Genomic DNA, 19,765 nt, shown 5'->3' with positions numbered 1-19,765 from the left:
CCCCACAAAAAACAGATGTACAGCATTATAGTTCAACATCTGTATATACTAGAGCGTGATCACCACTACAGTCTAGTTGCGATCCGTCACCATACAATTAACCCACTTCATGCATTTCGCCCAACCCCCTGGAAGCTGACGGTCCTACAGTCGCGGAGCTGATTGGCTGTTCTTGGGCGTTACGTAGCCCGGGTTTTCCGGAATTTGGGTTGAGCTGGGGAGAGTGGAGTATGGCTTCTCTGAGTCAGCCCTTGCGCGAGCTACAGGGACCTTTGCTCCCCCCCAAGGACCTGGTGGAGGAGGAAGATGATCATCTGAGGGAGGATGCGGAGGAGGAGGAAGACACGGTGTTTGTCGATGCCGAGGAGCTCTGCAGTGGGGGTGTAAAAGCGGGCAGCCTCCCTGGTCGGCTCCGTGGTGAGGAAGCAACTCGCCCCTGGGAATGGGTTTGGAGGATTAATGAACTGTTTCCCATTATGGTCTCGTCCCAAGTAAGGCGCCCCATCGCTGCTAATAGACTTCCTTTGGGATGGCCTAGCTGTTTCGTCCTGTTTAGGATAAAATAAAAACAGCAGCAACCACAAGAATAGCAGAGACTTGAGCAAATACTTTTTGTTAAGCTTGGGCTCCACGTGTATCTCATTTACTGATGACAACTTTTTCAGGTAGTTTCTTAGTCGAGGAAACAATGGGTCTCCAGCCAGTATTCACACCCCGAATCAGGGCTTTTAACTATTTTCCTGTCTTTCCTGGAGTCGAGTATGTGGTTACTTTTCAGCTACTTAGACACACACGCACATAAGAAACACCCCAAGGCACTGTTGATTCATTAACCTTGTGTTAATAACCTTGTGATCTGTGTTTACCTTGTATAGTTTCCTGTCCTAAGAATTATACCTATTATGTGTACCTGGTGACTGATGTTTGAGAATGTTTGAATGTTCAGACCACTGCTGTACTGTAAAATTTTTCTGGTGATGGCATTGCTCTATATTTGCTCTGTCCAATACAACAGCTGTTACCCACTTGTGGCTATTGAGAACTTGAAATGCAGCTAGTGCACCTGAGTTGAATTTTAAATTTTAATTAATTTAAATTTAAATAGTCACAGGTGAGTGGCCAATACAGGTTTAGACAGAAACTTTTAAGTATTTGTGGAGGGTTTAGTCATTTATCCTGAAAGTGTTAGTGATTGGCTGCCATCTTCCAAGCAAGGTGTTTGTTTTGTTGGGCTACCTTGGAGAGATTAGATGATGAGGTTGCTGTCTTAATGGAGCTTACCCTCTAATGAATTAAACAGACATTCCATAAATAATCACAGAAGTAACTATAATATCACTCAGTGCTTAGAAGGAATTGTAAGAAGTGCTATGAGAGGTTATATTCATGAGATTCAGGGCTTTCCTGAGTAAGTGACAATTAAGCTGAGGTCTGTAGTAAATGGGGTAAACAGTAAGGAAGAAATTATTTAAGGCAAGTGGAACAGCTTTTGCAAAGGCCCTGGGTAGGAGGGACCATGACATTTTTTAGAAACTGCTTGAAGGTCAGTATTGACTGAGATCAGAGTAGCAGAGAGAGGACTGCTTTTAGAAGAGGAACAACAAACTTTTGCCATGTACCATGCCTCCCTCCTGGAATACAAAAACAGATGAAACATTGTCATGTTCTAGAGAGCTTACAGTGTAGTAGAGGGAGACAGATAAACAGGTGAGTGGAATATAGACACTGTAATAGACATCTGTAGAGGGTACTGTCCAGGGATTAAAGAGAGTAGTGGATTTGACAAAACATTGGGAAGAGATTTAAAATTTATCCTAAATTACCTTTTTTTTTTTTTAAAGTTTCAATTTTTGATGAAAATACTCACCAGCAATGTGAAGTGTTTGGACGTTTTCCGTTACTGGGTGCTTGGTGGCGAGTGAAGGTACAGGTGAAGCCGGTAGGATCAAGGAGCTTTCAAGTTCAAGGATTTCCTTCTTACTTTTTACAATCAGATATGGCAGCACCAAATCAGTTACACATCTGTTCCCTCTTTCTTAAAGACTGTAATGTCTCCAGTGAAAAGAGAAAAAAATTTTTAGCATGGGTAAATGCTGAATCAAGTTATAAAGACCTCAACTTTGAAAATCTTAGGGAAAAATTAAGAACTTACCAAAAGAACATTGGAAGGAATACTCAAAAACAATCTACACAGAAAACACAAGAAGAGTCACCACCAGATGACGAGATACTGTGTTCTCTGGAAAACACAAGTAAGTGATTTTATCATTGAGTTTTAGTGTAACTGAGATACTGGATGACTGGTGTGTTTAAAATATTACCAGTACAGTATTGATATCTTGGTATAGTATTCTTTTTTTAAATTGGTTTGATGAAATGTGTTTGTATTGCTTTTGGAGTATGTCATTGACATTGCAGGTTCCTCATCTGTAATGTGAAGAGATTGGGTGAGATGATCTTTAAACACCTTTTAGTTCCTTTCCTGCTCTAAATGTGTGATTCTAGGTCTCTCTCTAACTTTTGTGTCCTGGGATTACCTTGAGTCATTAAGAAGAAGTTCAGTTATCAATTATTCTGTTTCAGAAGGGAGAGAAGAAAGGCAAGAATATGAGCAATCCATTTTGGAAAGATTTCAGTTCAAAGTAGTTTAAAATAACTTCTAAATATGGTTTGTTATCTGGACATTCACATATATGGAATATTTCATTTCTTAATTTTATCAAATAAATTTGGCAGTACATCATTGAATGATTTCAATGATGAAAACATCATGATTACAGTAAGAAGAATGACTATAAAGATTAATATGTAAATGATTTTTAATGCTTAGCTTTAAATTTATATATTATTGAGTCAGAAATTTTATTCTGATTCTACTGCAAGCAGAAGGAAACAAAAGGCTAAGAAGTAGCTATCTAAGCATTTGAAGAACATAAATTTTGGTGTTAAACACAATGAAAACCATCTTGATACAAAAGCAAGTGTTATAATACAATCACTTTTCTTGCTGGTCACAGTAAGTTTATTACTCTGTCTTTGATTTGGATTTCTTAAACTGGTTGTGCTAAATGAGAAAGTCCATCAAATCAGTTGTTCTGTGAGCTCATTTGTATGTTTTTATTTGTTCTTTTCTGATATCCTGTAGTTCCGTTTATAACTGTGATGAGAGCTCTGCAGTTCCCAAAAATAATGGAATTCCTTCCAGTTCTTCTGCCCCGACACTTTAAACGGCTCATAAGCTCAGATTCTACACAGGTGTTGGAAGCGATAGAAGAGATTTTAGGTACACAGCCATGGAAACTCGGATTTCGTAAAGTAAGAAAGATATTTGCTTAGCGTTTTGTAATCTTATACAAGGGAGGATGTCTCAAGCTTGACAGTTTTTTGTATCTCTTTCAAGGGAAAGAAATTTGTATGACTTCAGTGTTGATTTATTTTCCTTGCAGTGTTGCAACTAAATATAAACTTCTTCCACCTGTAGCTCTTATGCAATAAATTTACAAAGGAAAACAAAATAACACAATAAATGACATTCAAATTACCAATACTTCAGTTACATAATTTAATTTCATATGACACTTTTTGTAACTGAATTGCATAGCACCTTGAATATAGATCTCATCGAAGACAAGTTCTTGTGTGTTTGGCAAGTCCATTCTGCTATGCTACGCCGTTCCTCACTTTCCTATTTGAACTTTCGAAGACCTTCATTATTCATATGGTACATGATGATGCCATTTGATTCTTTTTCTTTGGCACAATAATGTTATTTACAATTTCTTTGGCACTTCTATTTTTCTTATTAGAGACCAGGAGTAGTAAAGTGGCACCGCGAAGCTCCAGAGATGTTGGAAACCAAATGTGGCACTTAAATCTTGGCAGTACTTGGTTATAGATGGTTTTCCAAATGAAAATACAATTTAAAAATTCTGAGATAATTGGTGGGATCCCCAAGAATGTTTACAGATCCCACCCCCCTGCCCCCCATTTGAGAAATACTGGAATAATGAATTTGTTCCCTCTATAAAATGACTATGATTTCAATATGCTTGGAAAAATGAGATTCTGGAACATTAGATTATTATATATATTTATTCAGTAGGAAAGAGAAGCAGAGCAATGAGCCTTCTGGGACTCAAGTGGGACTCAAGTCCCCTTTTCAGCGTGTAAACCACCACCCAGAATGAAGACTTTTACTGAGGTTTTGAATTCATTTGCTAGGGCTGCTGTAACAAACAGCATAGACTGGGTGTCTTAAACCACAGACATTTATTTTCTCACAGTTCCGGAGGCTATAAATCCAAAGTCAAGGTGCCAGCAGGGTTGATTTCTTCTGAGGCCTCTCTCCTTAGCTTATGGATGGCTGTCTTCTTCCTGTGTCTTTACATGGTCTTCCCTCTGTGCTTGTCTGGGTCCTAAAATCTTATGACATCAGTCATATTGGATTAGGGCCCACCCCAGTGATCTCATGTTAACTTAATTACCTCCGTAAAGACCCTATCTCCAAATATGGTCACATTCTGGGGTACTGGGTGTTAGGATTTCAACATACGAATTTTGGGGGGGACACATTTCAGCCCATAAAATGTATGGAGGGCTCCAGGGGTGATGTCTCCATGGGAAAAAAAAAAAAAATGGAGCTGGTAGACGACCTACTTAGTGGATCATGGTGAAGGAAGTTCTGTACCTTTTCAGTGGAGTTTGGGCAGAATTTTGATAGGCACATGGAAAACTAAACAAGCCAAGAAAATGAGGCAGTCAGTAACTTCACAATATACAGGAGAGTTCAACACAAAGTTAATGTAATCACAGCATATCATGTCACTCAGCCGTGAATCCTGTTCACACTGATTTAACAAAAATCAGTTTTCAAAATGTATACTATTAACTTTTCTCAAAGATGGGAGAAAGAGGGCTTCCCTGGTGGCGCAGTGGTTGAGAGTCCGCCTGCCGATGCAGGGGACACGGGTTCGTGCCCCAGTCCGGGAAGATCCCACATGCCGCGGAGCGGCTGTGCCCGTGAGCCATGGCCGCTGAGCCTGCGCGTCTGGAGCCTGTGCTCCGCAACGGAAGAGGCCACAACAGTGAGAGGCCCGCGTACCACAAAAAAAAAAAAAAGAAAAAAAAAAAGATGGGAGGAAGAGAAGCATGTGTGAAAGTGACAGTACAAAGGGAGCAAACTTGCATGAAGAAAGACTTTCCATAGTAAGGAGTTAACTAATTACCTAAATTTTTTTTAAAGAAATTAAGGAATAGTATAAACAATACATAGAAATGTGGAGATACATTCTGGAAGAAATAACTGAAAATGTTGAGGGTGTTGCCTTTAGAAGGCATGGAAAGGGTAAGTCAGAGGATTCCTATTTTTTGTGATAAGTCTCATAGTGTTATTTGACTCTTAAAACTGTATGTGTATTGCTTTGAAAAAACATAATTTTAATTATGAAGTTATATAGATCTCTAATCACAGTTAATTAAAAAAAATCTCACAGTACAGTTAATTAAAAAATCTCACAGTACAGTTAATTAAAAAAAATTAGTGATGTATTAGGTACATAGTTTTTTTCCCCCAAATTTTGTTGAAACACGTCTTCTGGAACTTAAAAAATTATTATTAAACACCATAGTTTTCACTGTAATTCTCATAATAGTCATCTAATAGTCAATTATAAAAATATTTATAGTTTTTATAAAGCAAACTTGAATTTACTTTTCTTAAAGATAACCTACAGACAGTTGAAGCTTCTGCAATGTGAGGCAAGTTGGACATCGTTTTGTCAGTGCAGGTCTCTTCTCCAGTTGATGACTGATTTGGAGAAGAATGCATTAGTAATATATTCTGAACTGAAGCGGATGTGTAGAGAGCAAGGGCACACGTGTGTTGAAGAAGCTGACTTAACTTCTGAATTGTCAGACCGCATGTCTTTTCATGATGCTTGGCAGTCTCTGAAGTTCTTGAAGGATATCGGTGTGGTGACGTATGAGAAGGGCTGTGTCTTTCTTTATGACCTTTACCAGGCTGAAAGAGGCATTGCCTCTTCAATCTGTGACCTGATGACAAGGTCGCCATGGCGATTACATGTTGATGTCAAAAAGGTGCTTGCGTCTATTCACACCACAAGACCTGAGAATTCAGAAAGTGATGATACGCTAAATAAAAGTGAACCTGACGAAACAAGATTAGAAGATCTTGTGGATATTTGGGACACGCAGGACAGCGGTGACCATATTTGGGATAATGGTGAAAGTGAAGTTAAGGCAGAAATAAGTGAAGTCCAACTGGATCAGGATCAGGTGGCTGCTTTGGACATGATTTGCTCCAATGCTGTGACAGTCATAAGTGGGAAAGGTGGTAGTGGGAAGACCACAATTGTTAGCCAGCTTTTTAAGCATATAGAGCTGTTGGAAGAAAAAGAAGTGAAAAAAGCTTGTGAAGATTTTGAACAAGACCAGAATGCACCAGAAGAATGGATTACCTTCACCGAGCAAAGTCAGCCGAAGCCGGGCAAGGCTATAGAAGTTTTACTTACAGCACCTACAGGGAAAGCAGCTGGCTTACTGAGACAGAAAACTGGTTTCAGCGCTTATACACTATGTCAGGTAAAGCCTTTTACATTTTTTCTGTACATAAAACATTTGCCTTAAACACGGGCTTAATGTAATGAGTTTATTTTTCATTTCTTCCTGACAGCAATCAGTAGGCATTTATTTTATTTTTTTTAACATCTTTATTGGGGTATAATTGCTTTACAATGGTGTATTAGTTTCTGCTGTATAACAAGGTGAATCAGTTATACATATACATATGTTCCCATATCTCTTCCCTCTTGTGTCTCCCTCCCTCCCACCCTCCCCATCCCACCCCTCCAGGTGGTCACAAAGCACCGAGCTGATATCCCTGTGCTATGCGGCTGTTTCCCACTAGCTATCTACCTTACGTTTGGTAGTGAATATATGTCCATGCCTCTCTCTCGCTTTGTCATAGCTCACCCTTCCCATTCCCCATATCCTCAAGTCCGTTCTCCAGTAGGTCTGTGTCTTTATTCCTGTCTTACCCCTAGGTTCTTCATGACTTCTTTTTCTTAAATTCCATATATATGTGTTAGCATACGGTATTTGTCTTTCTCTTTCTGACTTACTTCACTCTGTATGATGGACTCTAGGTCTATCCACCTCATTACAAATAGCTCAATTTCGTTTCTTTTTATGGCTGAGTAATATTCCATTGTATATATGTGCCACACCTTCTTTATCCATTCATCCGATGATGGGCACTTAGGTTGTTTCCATCTCCAGGCTATTGTAAATAGAGCTGCAATGAACATTTTGGTACATGACTCTTTCTGAATTATGGTTTTCTCAGGGTATATGCCCAGTAGTGGGATTGCTGGGTCATATGGTAGTTCTATTTGTAGTTTTTTTAAGGAACCTCCATACTGTTCTCCATAGTGGCTGAACCAATTCACATTCCCACCAGCAGTGCAAGAGTGTTCCCTTTTCTCCACACCCTCTCCAGCATTTATTGTTTCTAGAGTTTTTGATAATGGCCATTCTGACCGGTGTGAGATGATATCTCATTGTAGTTTTGATTTGCATTTCTCTAATGATTAATGATGTTGAGCATTCTTTCATGTGTTTGTTGGCAGTCTGTATATCTTCTTTGGAGAAATGTCTATTTAGGTCTTCTGCCCATTTTTGGATTGGGTTGTTTGTTTTTTTGTTACTGAGCTGCATGAGCTGCTTGTAAATTTTGGAGATTAATCCTTTGTCAGTTGCTTCATTTGCAAATATTTTCTCCCACTCCGAGGGTTGTCTTTTGGTCTAGTTTATGGTTTCCTTTGCTGTGCAAAAGCTTTGAAGTTTCATTAGGTCCCATTTGTTTATTTTTGTTTTTATTTCCATTTCTCTAGGAGGTGGGTCAAAAAGGATCTTGCTGTGATTTATGTCATAGAGTGTTCTGCCTATGTTTTCCTCTAAGAATTTGATAATTTCTGGCCTTACATTTAGGTCTTTAATCCATTTTGAGCTTATTTTTGTGTATGATGTTAGGGAGTGATCTAATCTCATACTTTTACATGTACCTGTCCAGTTTTCCCAGCACCACTTATTGAAGAGGCTGTCCTTTCTCCACTGTACATTTCTGCCTCCTTTATCAAAGATAAGGTGACCATATGTGTGTGGGTTTATCTCTGGGCTTTCTATCCTGTTCCATTGATCTATGTTTCTGTTTTTGTGCCAGTACCATACTGTCTTGATTACTGTAGCTTTGTAGTATAGTCTGAAGTCTGGGAGCCTGATTCCTCCAGCTCCGTTTTTTGTTCTCAAGATTGCTTTGGCTATTCAGGGTCTTTTGTGTTTCCATACAAATTGTGAAGTTTTTTGTTCTAGTTCTGTGAAAAATGCCAGTGGTAGTTTGATAGGGATTGCACTGAATCTGTAGATTGCTTTGGGTAGTAGAGTCATTTTCAGAATGTTCATTCTTCCAATCCAAGAACATGGTGTATCTCTCCATCTATTTGTATCATCTTTAATTTCTTTCATCAGTGTCTTATAATTTTCTGCATACAGGTCTTTTGTCTCCTTAGGTAGGTTTATTCCTAGATATTTTATTCTTTTTGTTGCAGTGGTAAATGGGAGTGTTTTCTTGATTTCACTTTCAGATTTTTCATCATTAGTGTATAGGAATGCAAGAGATTTCTGTGCATTAATTTTGTATCCTGCAACTTTACCAAATTCATTGATTACCTCCAGTAGTTTTCTGGTAGCATCTTTAGGATTCTCTATGTATAGTATCATGTCATCTGCAAACAGTGACAGTTTTACTTCTTCTTTTCCAATTTGGATTCCTTTTATTTCCTTTTCTTCTCTGATTGCTGTGGCTAAAACTTCCCAAACGATGTTGAATAAGAGTGGTGAGAGTGGGCAACCTTGTCTTGTTCCTGATCTTAGTGGAAATGCTTTCAGTTTTTCACCACTGAGGAGGATGTTGGCTGTGGGTTTGTCATGTATGGCCTTTATTATGTTGAGGAAAGTCCCCTCTATGCCTACTTTCTGCAGGGTTTTTACCATAAATGGGTGTTGAATTTTGTCAGAAGCTTTCTCTGCATCTACTGAGATGATCATATGGTTTTTCTCTTTCAATTTGTTAATATGGTTTATCACATTGATTTGCGTATAGTGAAGAATCCTTGCATTCCTGGAATAAACCCCACTTGATCATGGTGTATGATCCTTTTAATGTGCTGTTGGATTCTGTTTGCTAGTATTTTGTTGAGTATTTTTGCATCTATGTTCATCAGTGATATTGGCCTCTAGTTTTCTTTCTTTGTGACATCCTTGTCTGGTTTTGGTATCAAGGTGATGGTGGCCTCGTAGAATGAATTTGGGAGTGTTCCTCCCTCTGCTATATTTTGGAAGAGTTTGAGAAGGATAGGTGTTAGCTCTTCTCTAAATGTTTGATAGAATTCGCCTGTGAAGCCATCTGGTCCTGGGCTTCTGTTTGTTGGAAGATTTTTAATCACAGTTTCAATTTCAGTGCTTGTGATTGGTCTGTTCATATTTTCTAATTCTTCCTGATTCAGTCTTGGCAGGTTGTGCATTTCTAAGAACTTGTCCATTTCTTGCAGGTTGTCCATTTTATTGGCATGGAGTTGCTTGTAATAATCTCTCATGATCTTTTGTATTTCTGCAGTGTCAGTTGTTACTTCTCCTTTTTCATTTCTAATTCTATTGATTTGAGTCTCCTCCCTTTTTTTCTTGATGAGTCTGTTTAATGGTTTATCTATTTTGTTTAGCTTCTCAAAGAACCAGCTTTTAGTTTTATTGATCTTTGCTATCGTTTTCTTCATTTCTTTTTCATTTATTTCTGATCTGATTTTTATGATTTCTTTCCTTCTGCCAACTTTGGGGTTTTTTTGTTCTTCTTTCTCTAATTGCTTGAGGTGCAAGGTTAGGTTGTTTATTCGAGATGTTTCCTGTTTCTTAAGGTGGGCTTGTATTGCTATAAACTTCCCTCTTGGAACTGCTTTTGTTGCTTCCCATAAGTTTTGGGCCGTCGTGTCTCCATTGTCATTTGTTTCTAGGTATTTTTTGATTTCCTCTTTGATTTCTTCAGTGATCTCTTCGTTATTAAGTAGTGTATTGTTTAGCCTCCATGTGTTTGTATTTTTTACAGATCTCTTCCTGTAATTGATATCTAGTCTCATGGCGTTGTGGTTGGAAAAGATACTTGATACAATTTCAATTTTCTTAAATTTACCCAGGCTTGATTTGTGACCCAAGATATGATCTGTCCTGGAGAATGTTCCATGAGCACTTGAGAAAAATGTGTATTCACACATTAAGTCCATCTTGTTTAATGTATCATTTAAAGCTTGTGTTTCCTTATTTATTTTCATTTTGGATGATCTGTCCATTGGTGAAAGTGGGGTGTTAAAGTCCCCTACTATGAATGTGTTACTGTCGATTTCCCCTTTTATGGCTGTTAGTATTTGCCTTATGTATTGAGGTGCTCCTATGTTGGGTGCGTAAATATTTACAATTGTTATATCTTCTTCTTGGATCGATCCCTTGATCATTATGTAGTGTCCCTCTTTGTCTCTTCTAATAGTCTTTATTTTAAAGTCTATTTTGTCTGATATGAGACTTGCTACTCCAGCTTTCTTTTGGTTTCCATTTGCATGGAATATCTTTTTCCATCCCCTTACTTTCAGTCCGTATGTGTCTCTAGGTCTGAAGTGGGTCTCTTGTAAGCAGCATATATACAGGTCTTGTTTTTGTATCCATTCAGCCGATCTGTGTCTTTTGGTGGGAGCATGTAGTCCATTTACATTTAAGGTAATTATCGATATGTATGTTCCTATTCCCATTTTCTAAATTGTTTTGGGTTCCTTATTGTAGGTCTTTTCCTTCTCTTGTGTTTCTTGTCTAGAGAAGTTCCTTTAGCATTTGTTTTAAAGGTGGTTTGGTGGTGCTGAACTCTCTCAGCTTTTGCTTGTCTGTAAAGGTTTTAATTTCTCCATCAAATCTGAATGAGATCCTTGCTGGGTAGAGTAATCTTGGTTGCAGGTTTTTCTCCTTCATCACTTTCAATATGTCCTGCCACTCCCTTCTGGCTTGCAGAGTTTCTGCTGAGAGATCAGCTGTTAACCTTATGGGGATTCCCTTGTGTGTTATTTGTTGTTTTTCCCTTGCTGCTTTTAATATGCTTTCTTTGTATTTAATTTTTGGCTGTTTGATTAATATGTGTCTTGGCGTATTTCTCCTTGGATTTATCCTGTATGGGACTCTCTGTGCTTCCTGGACTTGATTAACTATTTCCTTTCTCATATTAGGGAAGTTTTCAACTATAATCTCTTCAAATATTTTCTCAGTCCCTTTCTTTTTCTCTTCTTCTTCTGGAACCCCTATAATTCGAATGTTGGTGCGTTTAATGTTGTCCCAGAGGTCTCTGAGACTGTCCTCAGTTCTTTTCATTCTCTTTTTTTTATTCTGGTCTGCAGCAGTTATTTCCACTATTTTATCTTCCAGGTCACTTATCCATTCTTTTGCCTCAGTTATTCTGCTATTGATCCCATCTGGAGTATTTTTCATTTCATTTATTGTGTTGTTCATTATTGTTTGTTTCATCTTTAGTTCTTCTAGGTCCTTGTTAAATGTTTCTTGCATTTTGTCTATTCTATTTCCAAGATTTTGGATCATCTTTACTATCATTATTCTGAATTCTTTTTCAGGTAGACTGCCTATTTCCTCTTCATTTGTTAGGTCTGGTGGGTTTTTATCTTGCTCCTTCATCTGCGGTGCGTTTTTTTGTCTTCTCATTTTGGTTATCTTACTGTGTTTGGGGTCTCCTTTTTGCAGGCTGCAGGTTCGTAGTTCCCATTGTTTTTGGTGTCTGTCCCCAGTGGCTAAGGTTGGTTCAGTGGGTTGTGTAGGCTTCCTGGTGGAGGGGACTAGTGCCTGTGTTCTGGTGGATGAGGCTGGATCTTGTCTTTCTGGTGGGCAGGTCCATGGCTGGTGGTGTGTTTTGGTGTGTCTGTGGACTTATTATGATTTTAGGCAGCCTCTCTGCTAATGGGTGGGGTTGTGTTCCTGTTTTGCTAGTTGTTTGGCACAGGGTGTCCAGCACTGTAGCTTGCTGGTCGTTGAGTGAAGCTGGGTGCTGGTGTTGAGATGGAGATCTCTGGGAGATTTTCGCCATTTGGTATTATGTGGAGCTGGGAGGTCTCTTTTTGACCAGTGTCCTGAAGTTGGCTCTCCCACCTCAGAGGCACAGCACTGACTCCTGACTGCAGCACCAAGAGCCTTTCATCCACACGGCTCAGAATAAAAGGGAGAAAAGGCAGAGAGAAAGAATTAGTAGAAGTAGGAAGAAAGAAAGAAAGAAAAAAAGGAGGGAAGGAAGGAAGAAAGAAAGAAGGAAAGAAAGAAAGGGAGGGAGGGAGGGACGGTGGGAGGAAGGAAGGAAGGAGGGAAGGACGGAAAAAAGAAAGAAAAGATAAAGTAAAATAAAATAAAGTAAAATATAATATAGTTATTAAATTAAAAAATAATTATTAAGAAAAAAATTAAAAAAAAACGGACGGATAGAACCCTAGGAGAAATGGTGGAAGCAAAGCTATACAGACAAAATCTCACACAGAAGCATGCACATACACACTCACAAAAAGAGGAAAAGGGGGAAAAATCATAAATCTTGCTCTCAAAGTCCACCTCCTCAATTTGGGATGACTCGTCTATTCATGTATTCCACAGATGCAGGGTACATCAAGTTGATTGTGGAGCTTTAATCCGCTGCTCCTGAGGTTGCTGGGAGAGATTTCCCTTTCTCTCGTTTGTTCTCACAGCTCCCAGGGTCTCAGCTTTGGATTTGGCCCCACCTCTGCGTGTAGATTGCCAGAGGGCGTCTGTTCTTCGCTCAGACTGGACGGGGTTGAAGGAGCTGCTGATTCGGGGGCTCTGGCTCACTCAGGCCGGGGGGAGGGAGGGGCACGGAATGCCGGCGGGCCTGCGGCGGCAGAGGCCGGCGTGACGTTGCACCAGCCTGAGGCGCGCCGTGCGTTCTCTCGGGTAAGTTGTCCCTGGATCCCGGGAACCTGGCAGTGGCGGGCTGCACAGGCTCCCCGGAAGGGTGGTGTGGATAGTGACCTGTGCTCGCACACAGGCTTCTTGGTGGCGGCAGCAGTAGCCTTAGCGTCTCATGCCCGTCTCTGGGGTCCGTGCTTTTAGCCGCAGCTCGCGCCCATCTCTGGAGCTCCTTTAAGCAGCGCTCTTAATTAATCCCCTCTCCTCGCGCACAGAAAGAGGGAAGAGAACGTCTCTTGCCTCTTCGGCAGCTCCAGACTTTTCCCCGGACTCCCTCCCGGCTAGCCATGGCGCACTAACCCCCTTCAGGCTGTGTTCACGCCACCAACCCCAGGCCTCTCCCGGCGCTCCGACCGAAGCCCGAGCCTCAACTCCCAGCCCCGCCCGCCCCGGCGGGTGAGCAGACAAGCCTCTCCAGCTGGTGAGTGCCGGTCGGCACCGATCCTCTGTGCGGGAATCTCTCCGCTTTGTCCTCCGCACTTCTGTTGCTGTGCTCTCCTCCGCGGCTCCGAAGCTTCCCCCTCCGCCACCCGCAGTCTCCGCGCGCGAAGGGGCTTCCTAGTGTGTGGAAAACTTTCTTCATTCACAGCTCCCTCCCACTGGTGCAGGTCCCGTCCCTATCCTTTTGTCTCTGTTTATTCTTTTTTCTTTTGCCCTACCCAGGTACGTGGGGGGTTTCTTGCCTTTTGGGAGGTCTGAGGTCTTCTGCCAGCATTCAGTAGGTGTTCTGTAGGAGTTGTTCCACGTGTAGATGTATTTCTGGTGTATCTGTGGGGAGGAAGGTGATCCTCGCGTCTTACTCTTCCGCCATCTTCCCCTCGTCCCTGGACAAATTCTTAGAAAGTACACTCCCCCAAGACTATATTGTTGGTGAGAACGTAAGTTGGTGCAGCCACTGTGGAAAAGAGTATGCTGGTTTCTCAAAAACCTAAAAATAGAACTTGGCTGAATACTGTCTCCATCCTTGCTGGTTGTTTCATATTCAACAAGTTATTTAACTTCTCTGTGCCCAAATTTCTTGCTAATTCTGAAAGCTAGCAGTCCAAAACAGAGGTCACAGTGTGTCAAGGTGTCATCAGGGCCGAGCTCCTTCCCGGAGGATGCCGACATTTCTTGGATCGTGGCTTCCTTCCTCCATTTCCAAAGCCAAGAGCTGCCACGCTCTCACACCTCCTCACTCTGACACTGACTCTTCCAGTAGGCATTTATTGAATGTCTTCTAGAGCCTTGCCTTGTGGTAGCTAATCACTTAGATCAGTGCCACTCAAAACAGCCAGTCTGTATAAACTGTTACTGTTTGCAGTGAGTTAGGAGCTTGTGCCAGAAAGTAGATCAGTGTACCGCTTCCTTCATTGAGAACATCTTAGTATGAAAAAAAAAAAAGGGAAACTAAAGTGTATGCTTAATGCTGTAGTTAGTTTAGATTCTGGCAATGCCCTGTTTCTCAGTGGGACTGGTTTCAAACATGAGTCCACCTTTTGTAGAATGAAAGCTCCGTCGAAGTGAGGACTTGGATCATCTGGTTTAGTGCTTTATCTCCTTTGCCTACAACAGTGCCTGGCAAATAGTAGTTGCATAATAAAAATTTCAAATGAATTAAGATGCTTGAAAAAAATAGCTTTGGCTATAGTTAAGAGTCATGAAGTTTTAAACTTGTAAAGAGTTGGAGAGTTTCCTTTAGCCCTGATCTGCCATTTTATAGATCAAGGAAGTTAGTCGTTGGAAGATTTCTGAAGGAAATAATAATTGAATTGGAGTCTAATGGACAAGGAAGCTCAGGTAAGGAGAAGAACATTTTATTTAAGGGAAAGGCCTTCCCAGAGGCATTGAGGTGAATGATCAAGTGCATATAGAGGGTTTTGAGGGGACTGCGTTGATTGGAATGAAGTCTGTGTATTGTAAGATAATGGAAATTACACTTGGTTTAGACCGGGAATTTGAGCTTTAAAGTTTGTAAAATATTTTGCTGTTTCATTAAATCCTTGACAAACGAGTGAAGTGGGTAAGTGATGTTATCTGCATTTTACAGGAGAGCCACTTAAAATTTGGGTGTGTTAAACAATTGGCCCCAAACCTTAACTGAGTGCAGAGCTCGCGCTGGGATTCACATTTCTGACCTCCCAGCTTCCTTCTCTTACCAAGGTGCCATGATCCCCTCATTTACTACAGACCTTATATACCTCACAAAGAAGCTTGGACTTGATTTACTGGGGAGCCATTTAGGTTCCTAAGCAAGAGAGTGAAATGAAGAAAGCAGTTCTAAGGAAGGCTACCGGAATCATAGACCCACGAGCCACCTCAGAAATTGCTTTTGCATTACTTTTATTTGTCACATGAGTGGGCATGATCCTAGAGCAGTTCAGTGTAGCTCATTGGTGGAAGAGTCTTCTGATCAGTTTATGATTTTTTCCATTACGCCTTCACTTCTGTTTAGTCTGAAGGATTGAATTAGAAAAGGAGAGGCCAGAGAGGGATCATTACTAAATTTCATCTTAAGTTCCAACTCTGATCAATTGGTAGTATCCTAATATCAGGTTGGGTTGCTGGGAGGACCTTTCTGAAGCCATGTTTAGGCTCAGGAAAGAGTGTAAGGGCACAGGAGAGGCATTGAGGTGGCACTTAGGCCACTTATTTATCATCCTTGGGCTAGGGATACCGGGTTTAGCAGAAAAAAATGCAAATAATTTTTTAGTGTAAGTGAGCATATATAGATATATGCATACAACATAGAAACATTTGTGGAATGGTATACAACAAAATATTTAACGTTCTCTGGTTGTAATTTTACAAAAAAATGTTTCCCTCTTCTGTGTTTTTTTAAATAGTAAATATTATTACCCCTGTAATAAATAGTTTTTTTAGTTGTCTTGGTGGTGGTTTTTTCAATGTTGGGGAAGTAAGGGAGTTTAGAATACTAGGAGAAAAAGTAGTATTTTCATAGTTAGTTTGGGCAGGCACCCCCTAATTTCCAGAATGGAGTATTACAGTTGGGAGAAGAGAGGGGCTTAAGTGTTTGGGCCATCTCAGAAGGCCAAGAGAAGGTTTATTTGGGGGTAGAAAACAATAGGGAGTTCTGTCTGGTCAAGAGTGATAAGAGGACAGTTGGGATTCTTGCAGTGGAATGGTGCTGTGTGAGAAGCTTGTTAAACACACCAAGTACTCCCTAGGAAGCAATGTTTTGAACTATTTCATCTGTCTTTTCTGGGATTCATCCTATAACTTTTGTGTTCTCTATTTCTTTAGTCTGTTTCCCTATGTTACTCTATGTACATCCTCCCTGTCCCTTCCCCATTTAAGAGTTTTGTTTTAAAAGAATATGTTGTTAAAAAAAAATTTTTTTTTTTTTTGGTAAATTTTATAACCCGAATTTAAAAATGCCATACTTTGCTTGTAGGTCAATTATAGCTTCTACTTATGGGAGACAAAAACAATGACCAAGGACATGCCATGGAAATTTTCTTCGGTTAGAGTTCTGGTTGTGGATGAAGGGAGTTTGGTATCTGTCGGAATCTTTAAATCAGTTTTAAATTTACTGTGTGAGCACTCCCAACTTTCTAAGCTTATTATCCTTGGTAAGTTAAAATATTGTTGGTATCCTAATTGTTTGGTTCAAATTATTGTGGTTAGTACGTTCTTTATATCATTGCACTGTTTTAATATCCATATCCTGCAGATGGGAAGCCATTTCTCAGACCCCACTCTGAAGCCACTCTGAGTTCAGTCTGACCAGTCTCTCTATCCGCTTGGGTGGCTCTTTTGTTTTGGCCAGGATATCAGCAAGCTAGGTTGTGAATGAAATAGAGTTGTGAGGAGTTACTGTCATTACCTAAATGGTGACTATTAAAATAGTAAAATTCTCACAGACTCAGAGTAAATCAGGATGTAGATCATTTGGAAGTAATAGAAAGTCTGAATTATAGACCACTTAAAAGTAATTTTATGATTTTAAGCTAGTAATTCACATTAGACCTCCTCAGCCTCACAAGTCCTTTCCAATTCCGGTGAGATTCAGTTTGATGCTATTAGGTAGTACCGATGTGTAGACCATGTTTTTTAATGGAGGAAAAAATAGAATTGCAATGAGAGAATCAATATATTTATAAATAACTGTTTTAGATATTTGAGGATATTGTGTAAGCAGTTGATTTTATTAATAGCTTAAGCATGCTTTCAGTTTCCACCCAGAAAATAGTTTCTCTTTTCTCTAAGGTTTGCTTGTTTGTTTAAAGTAAAAAGATTTTTAATAGAGCAAAATATTATCATTACATTACTGGAATTTATTATCAAATGCACTGGGTTTGTTTATTTTGCATTTTGTACGTTAAGTTTATTTGAGGCCATAGATTTTTCCATGTTTAGTAAGACATTGAGCAAGATTGAATAAGTGACTAAATTCTAGATATCTAAGGCCTGTTTTTTCTTTACCTGTTGGTGCAAATATATGCCCCAACAGTTTGCCTGTGTTTATAGATATGAAAAAAGTTCAATTCATGTTTTACCTTACTGTGTTATCACTATTTTTTCTATCTTATATTGTTTAATTGGAATTTTTTTTGTTGTTTTTTTTGTTTTTTTTTTTTTTGCGGTACGCGAGCCTCTCACTGTTGTGGCCTCTCCCGTTGCGGAGCACAGGCTCCAGACGCGCGGGCTCAGCGGCCATGGCTCACGGGCCCAGCCGCTCTGCGGCATGTGGGATCCTCCTGGACCAGGGCACGAACCCATGTCCCCTGAATTGGCAGACGGACTCTCAACCACTGCGCCACCAGGGAAGCCCAATTGGAATGGTTTTTGTTGCTATTGTTGTTGTTGAATATTTTTGAAGACTTAATGTTCTTAAGTAATTTTAAACGAAGATTTTTTTCTTTTTTCCTCAGAGTAAGTCTTTATGATTATAGCATATATCAGTAGGGAGAAATAAAAATAATTTCTAAATTTCCAGATCCCAGTTACATAAAACCCACTCTATGTATTTTTCCCCCTTTTAGGTGATATTAGACAGTTACCCAGTATTGAACCTGGTAACTTGCTGAAAGATCTTTTTGAGACTCTCAAGTCAAGAAATTGTGCTATTGAACTAAAGACAAACCATAGAGCAGAATCTGAACTAATTGTGGACAATGCTACAAGGTATAATATAACTAAAATTTTGCATTTTCTCTCTGTCGTATTAGAAATAAAGGTAAAAAAAATATTAGCTTTTGAATTAGGGTGATTCAGTGCAGTATGTTCACTATGCTCTTTTAGCAAACCTTTTCTGTCCTTCAGGTATATGTATACCTTTTGTCCCACAGTTAGAAAAGCAAAGTATTTTTCATTATTGATCCAAGATAAATTAGTGTTGAAATTTAAGTATAAATGTGTTTTCCTGATTTTAAAAGTATATATGTGAAATAAAGTTGCATCAGGCTTAGAGACCAGAATAAACCCAAGGGGAACAGAGACTTGGAAATGAATTAATTAGAGTTCAAGGGTGACTTGGGGAAGACATTTCGTGTAATTTTTATAAGGGGAGCCCAAAGCAGAAAAAAAAAGAAAAGAAAAAGGTAAAGAAAAAGGTATTTTACTCCTTGATGAATCCTGGTGGCACCTGTGGCATATTACTCTCCTTAAAGTAGGAAAGAATCCTTCTCTTTCCTTAATCTTTGCATAAGCCTTTAGAGTAATCCTCTGTAATAGATGTGATGGGACCACAGAATATTAAGAGACTTTTTATTCATTGGGCCAAAATTTATCTTTGTTTTTGACTCTCTTTTACAAGGTGCTGTTTTTGTTTCTTGGTTGGTTTTAGGTTTCATTTTCCCTTTATTGGCTGTAGTGCATGCTTTATTTCTGTATCAGCATGGAATTATTTTGGTTCTACCTTATCACTGTCCGTTATTTTGGGAATTATAGGGATCATGGGGCAGTCAGCCGAGTGGCAGAGGATTATAGTTGATTTGAATAAAAATTTAGCACAGGTCCTGAACTGTTGCTGAGATCACGAATTTAGCCTGAAACCTCATTGCGTTAGGTCTTCTTGGTACAACATTCTGTGTGTGTCTGTCCTCCTGCCCTTGGACCTGCTATGTATCCATCTGGGGCTTAGGACCAGGAACTAGATTTCTGACTATACTTGAGGACAAAAAATGACTTACTAGATAACGTAGAATTAAATTGGAAGGTAGATGTTGCTCAAAGAAGTGCTTTCTTTACGATGATTTGTTTTCTGTCAGAAGAGTTCTTATTTCTTTAATGATGGATGAAAAACTTATTAGCTTATGTGGAGGTCTTTGCAGTAGCTATTGGGTTCAGATATTCAGCAGGACAGGGTATTGCATTAGACTACAAGATGCAGTTTTTGTTGCTTAAACATTTTCTTGGTTGGATGTCAGCAGAAACTAGAATATTCAAAGCCTACTATCTCCCTGCCCCATCTACCCTGGAAAAGATAGTGGGTGTAGAGGCAGAATGGACAGGAATAGGGTAGATGATATAGGTTCGTACTGGGACGTTAAGAAAAATAATGCAGTTGGTAGTGTAACTATAACGCTTCTATAACTCTTATCTATAACTCTTCTGCTCCTACCTAAAGTCCACCTCAGTTTTGGAATGTTGGTGGATGATGGGTCATTTTAAAGTCTAGAAATCTTGGAAGAATCTAAAGCACATTAGGTTTCTTAGAACTCAACTTTATCTGAAATTT

General features: G+C 39.6%; 1 protein-coding gene across 1 annotated transcript in view; it reads left to right on the top strand.

Moving 5' to 3' along the window:
• The first annotated feature begins 230 nt into the window (after positions 1-230).
• HELB (DNA helicase B) overlaps positions 231-19,765 on the top strand; it is a 41,925-nt gene continuing 22,390 nt past the window's right edge. Inside the window, exons 1-6 of the mRNA XM_030866361.2 lie at positions 231-417; positions 1,842-2,252; positions 3,146-3,315; positions 5,722-6,600; positions 16,478-16,655; positions 18,069-18,210. Coding sequence (XP_030722221.1) covers positions 231-417; positions 1,842-2,252; positions 3,146-3,315; positions 5,722-6,600; positions 16,478-16,655; positions 18,069-18,210 — 1,967 coding nt within the window. The remainder of the gene's footprint in view (positions 418-1,841; positions 2,253-3,145; positions 3,316-5,721; positions 6,601-16,477; positions 16,656-18,068; positions 18,211-19,765) is intronic.

Source organism: Globicephala melas, chromosome 10 (assembly GCF_963455315.2).
Source record: "Globicephala melas chromosome 10, mGloMel1.2, whole genome shotgun sequence".
NCBI lineage: Eukaryota > Metazoa > Chordata > Mammalia > Artiodactyla > Delphinidae > Globicephala > Globicephala melas.
The sequence above is the reverse complement of the archived record's forward strand: the minus strand, read 5'-3'. Positions and strand labels throughout refer to the sequence as shown.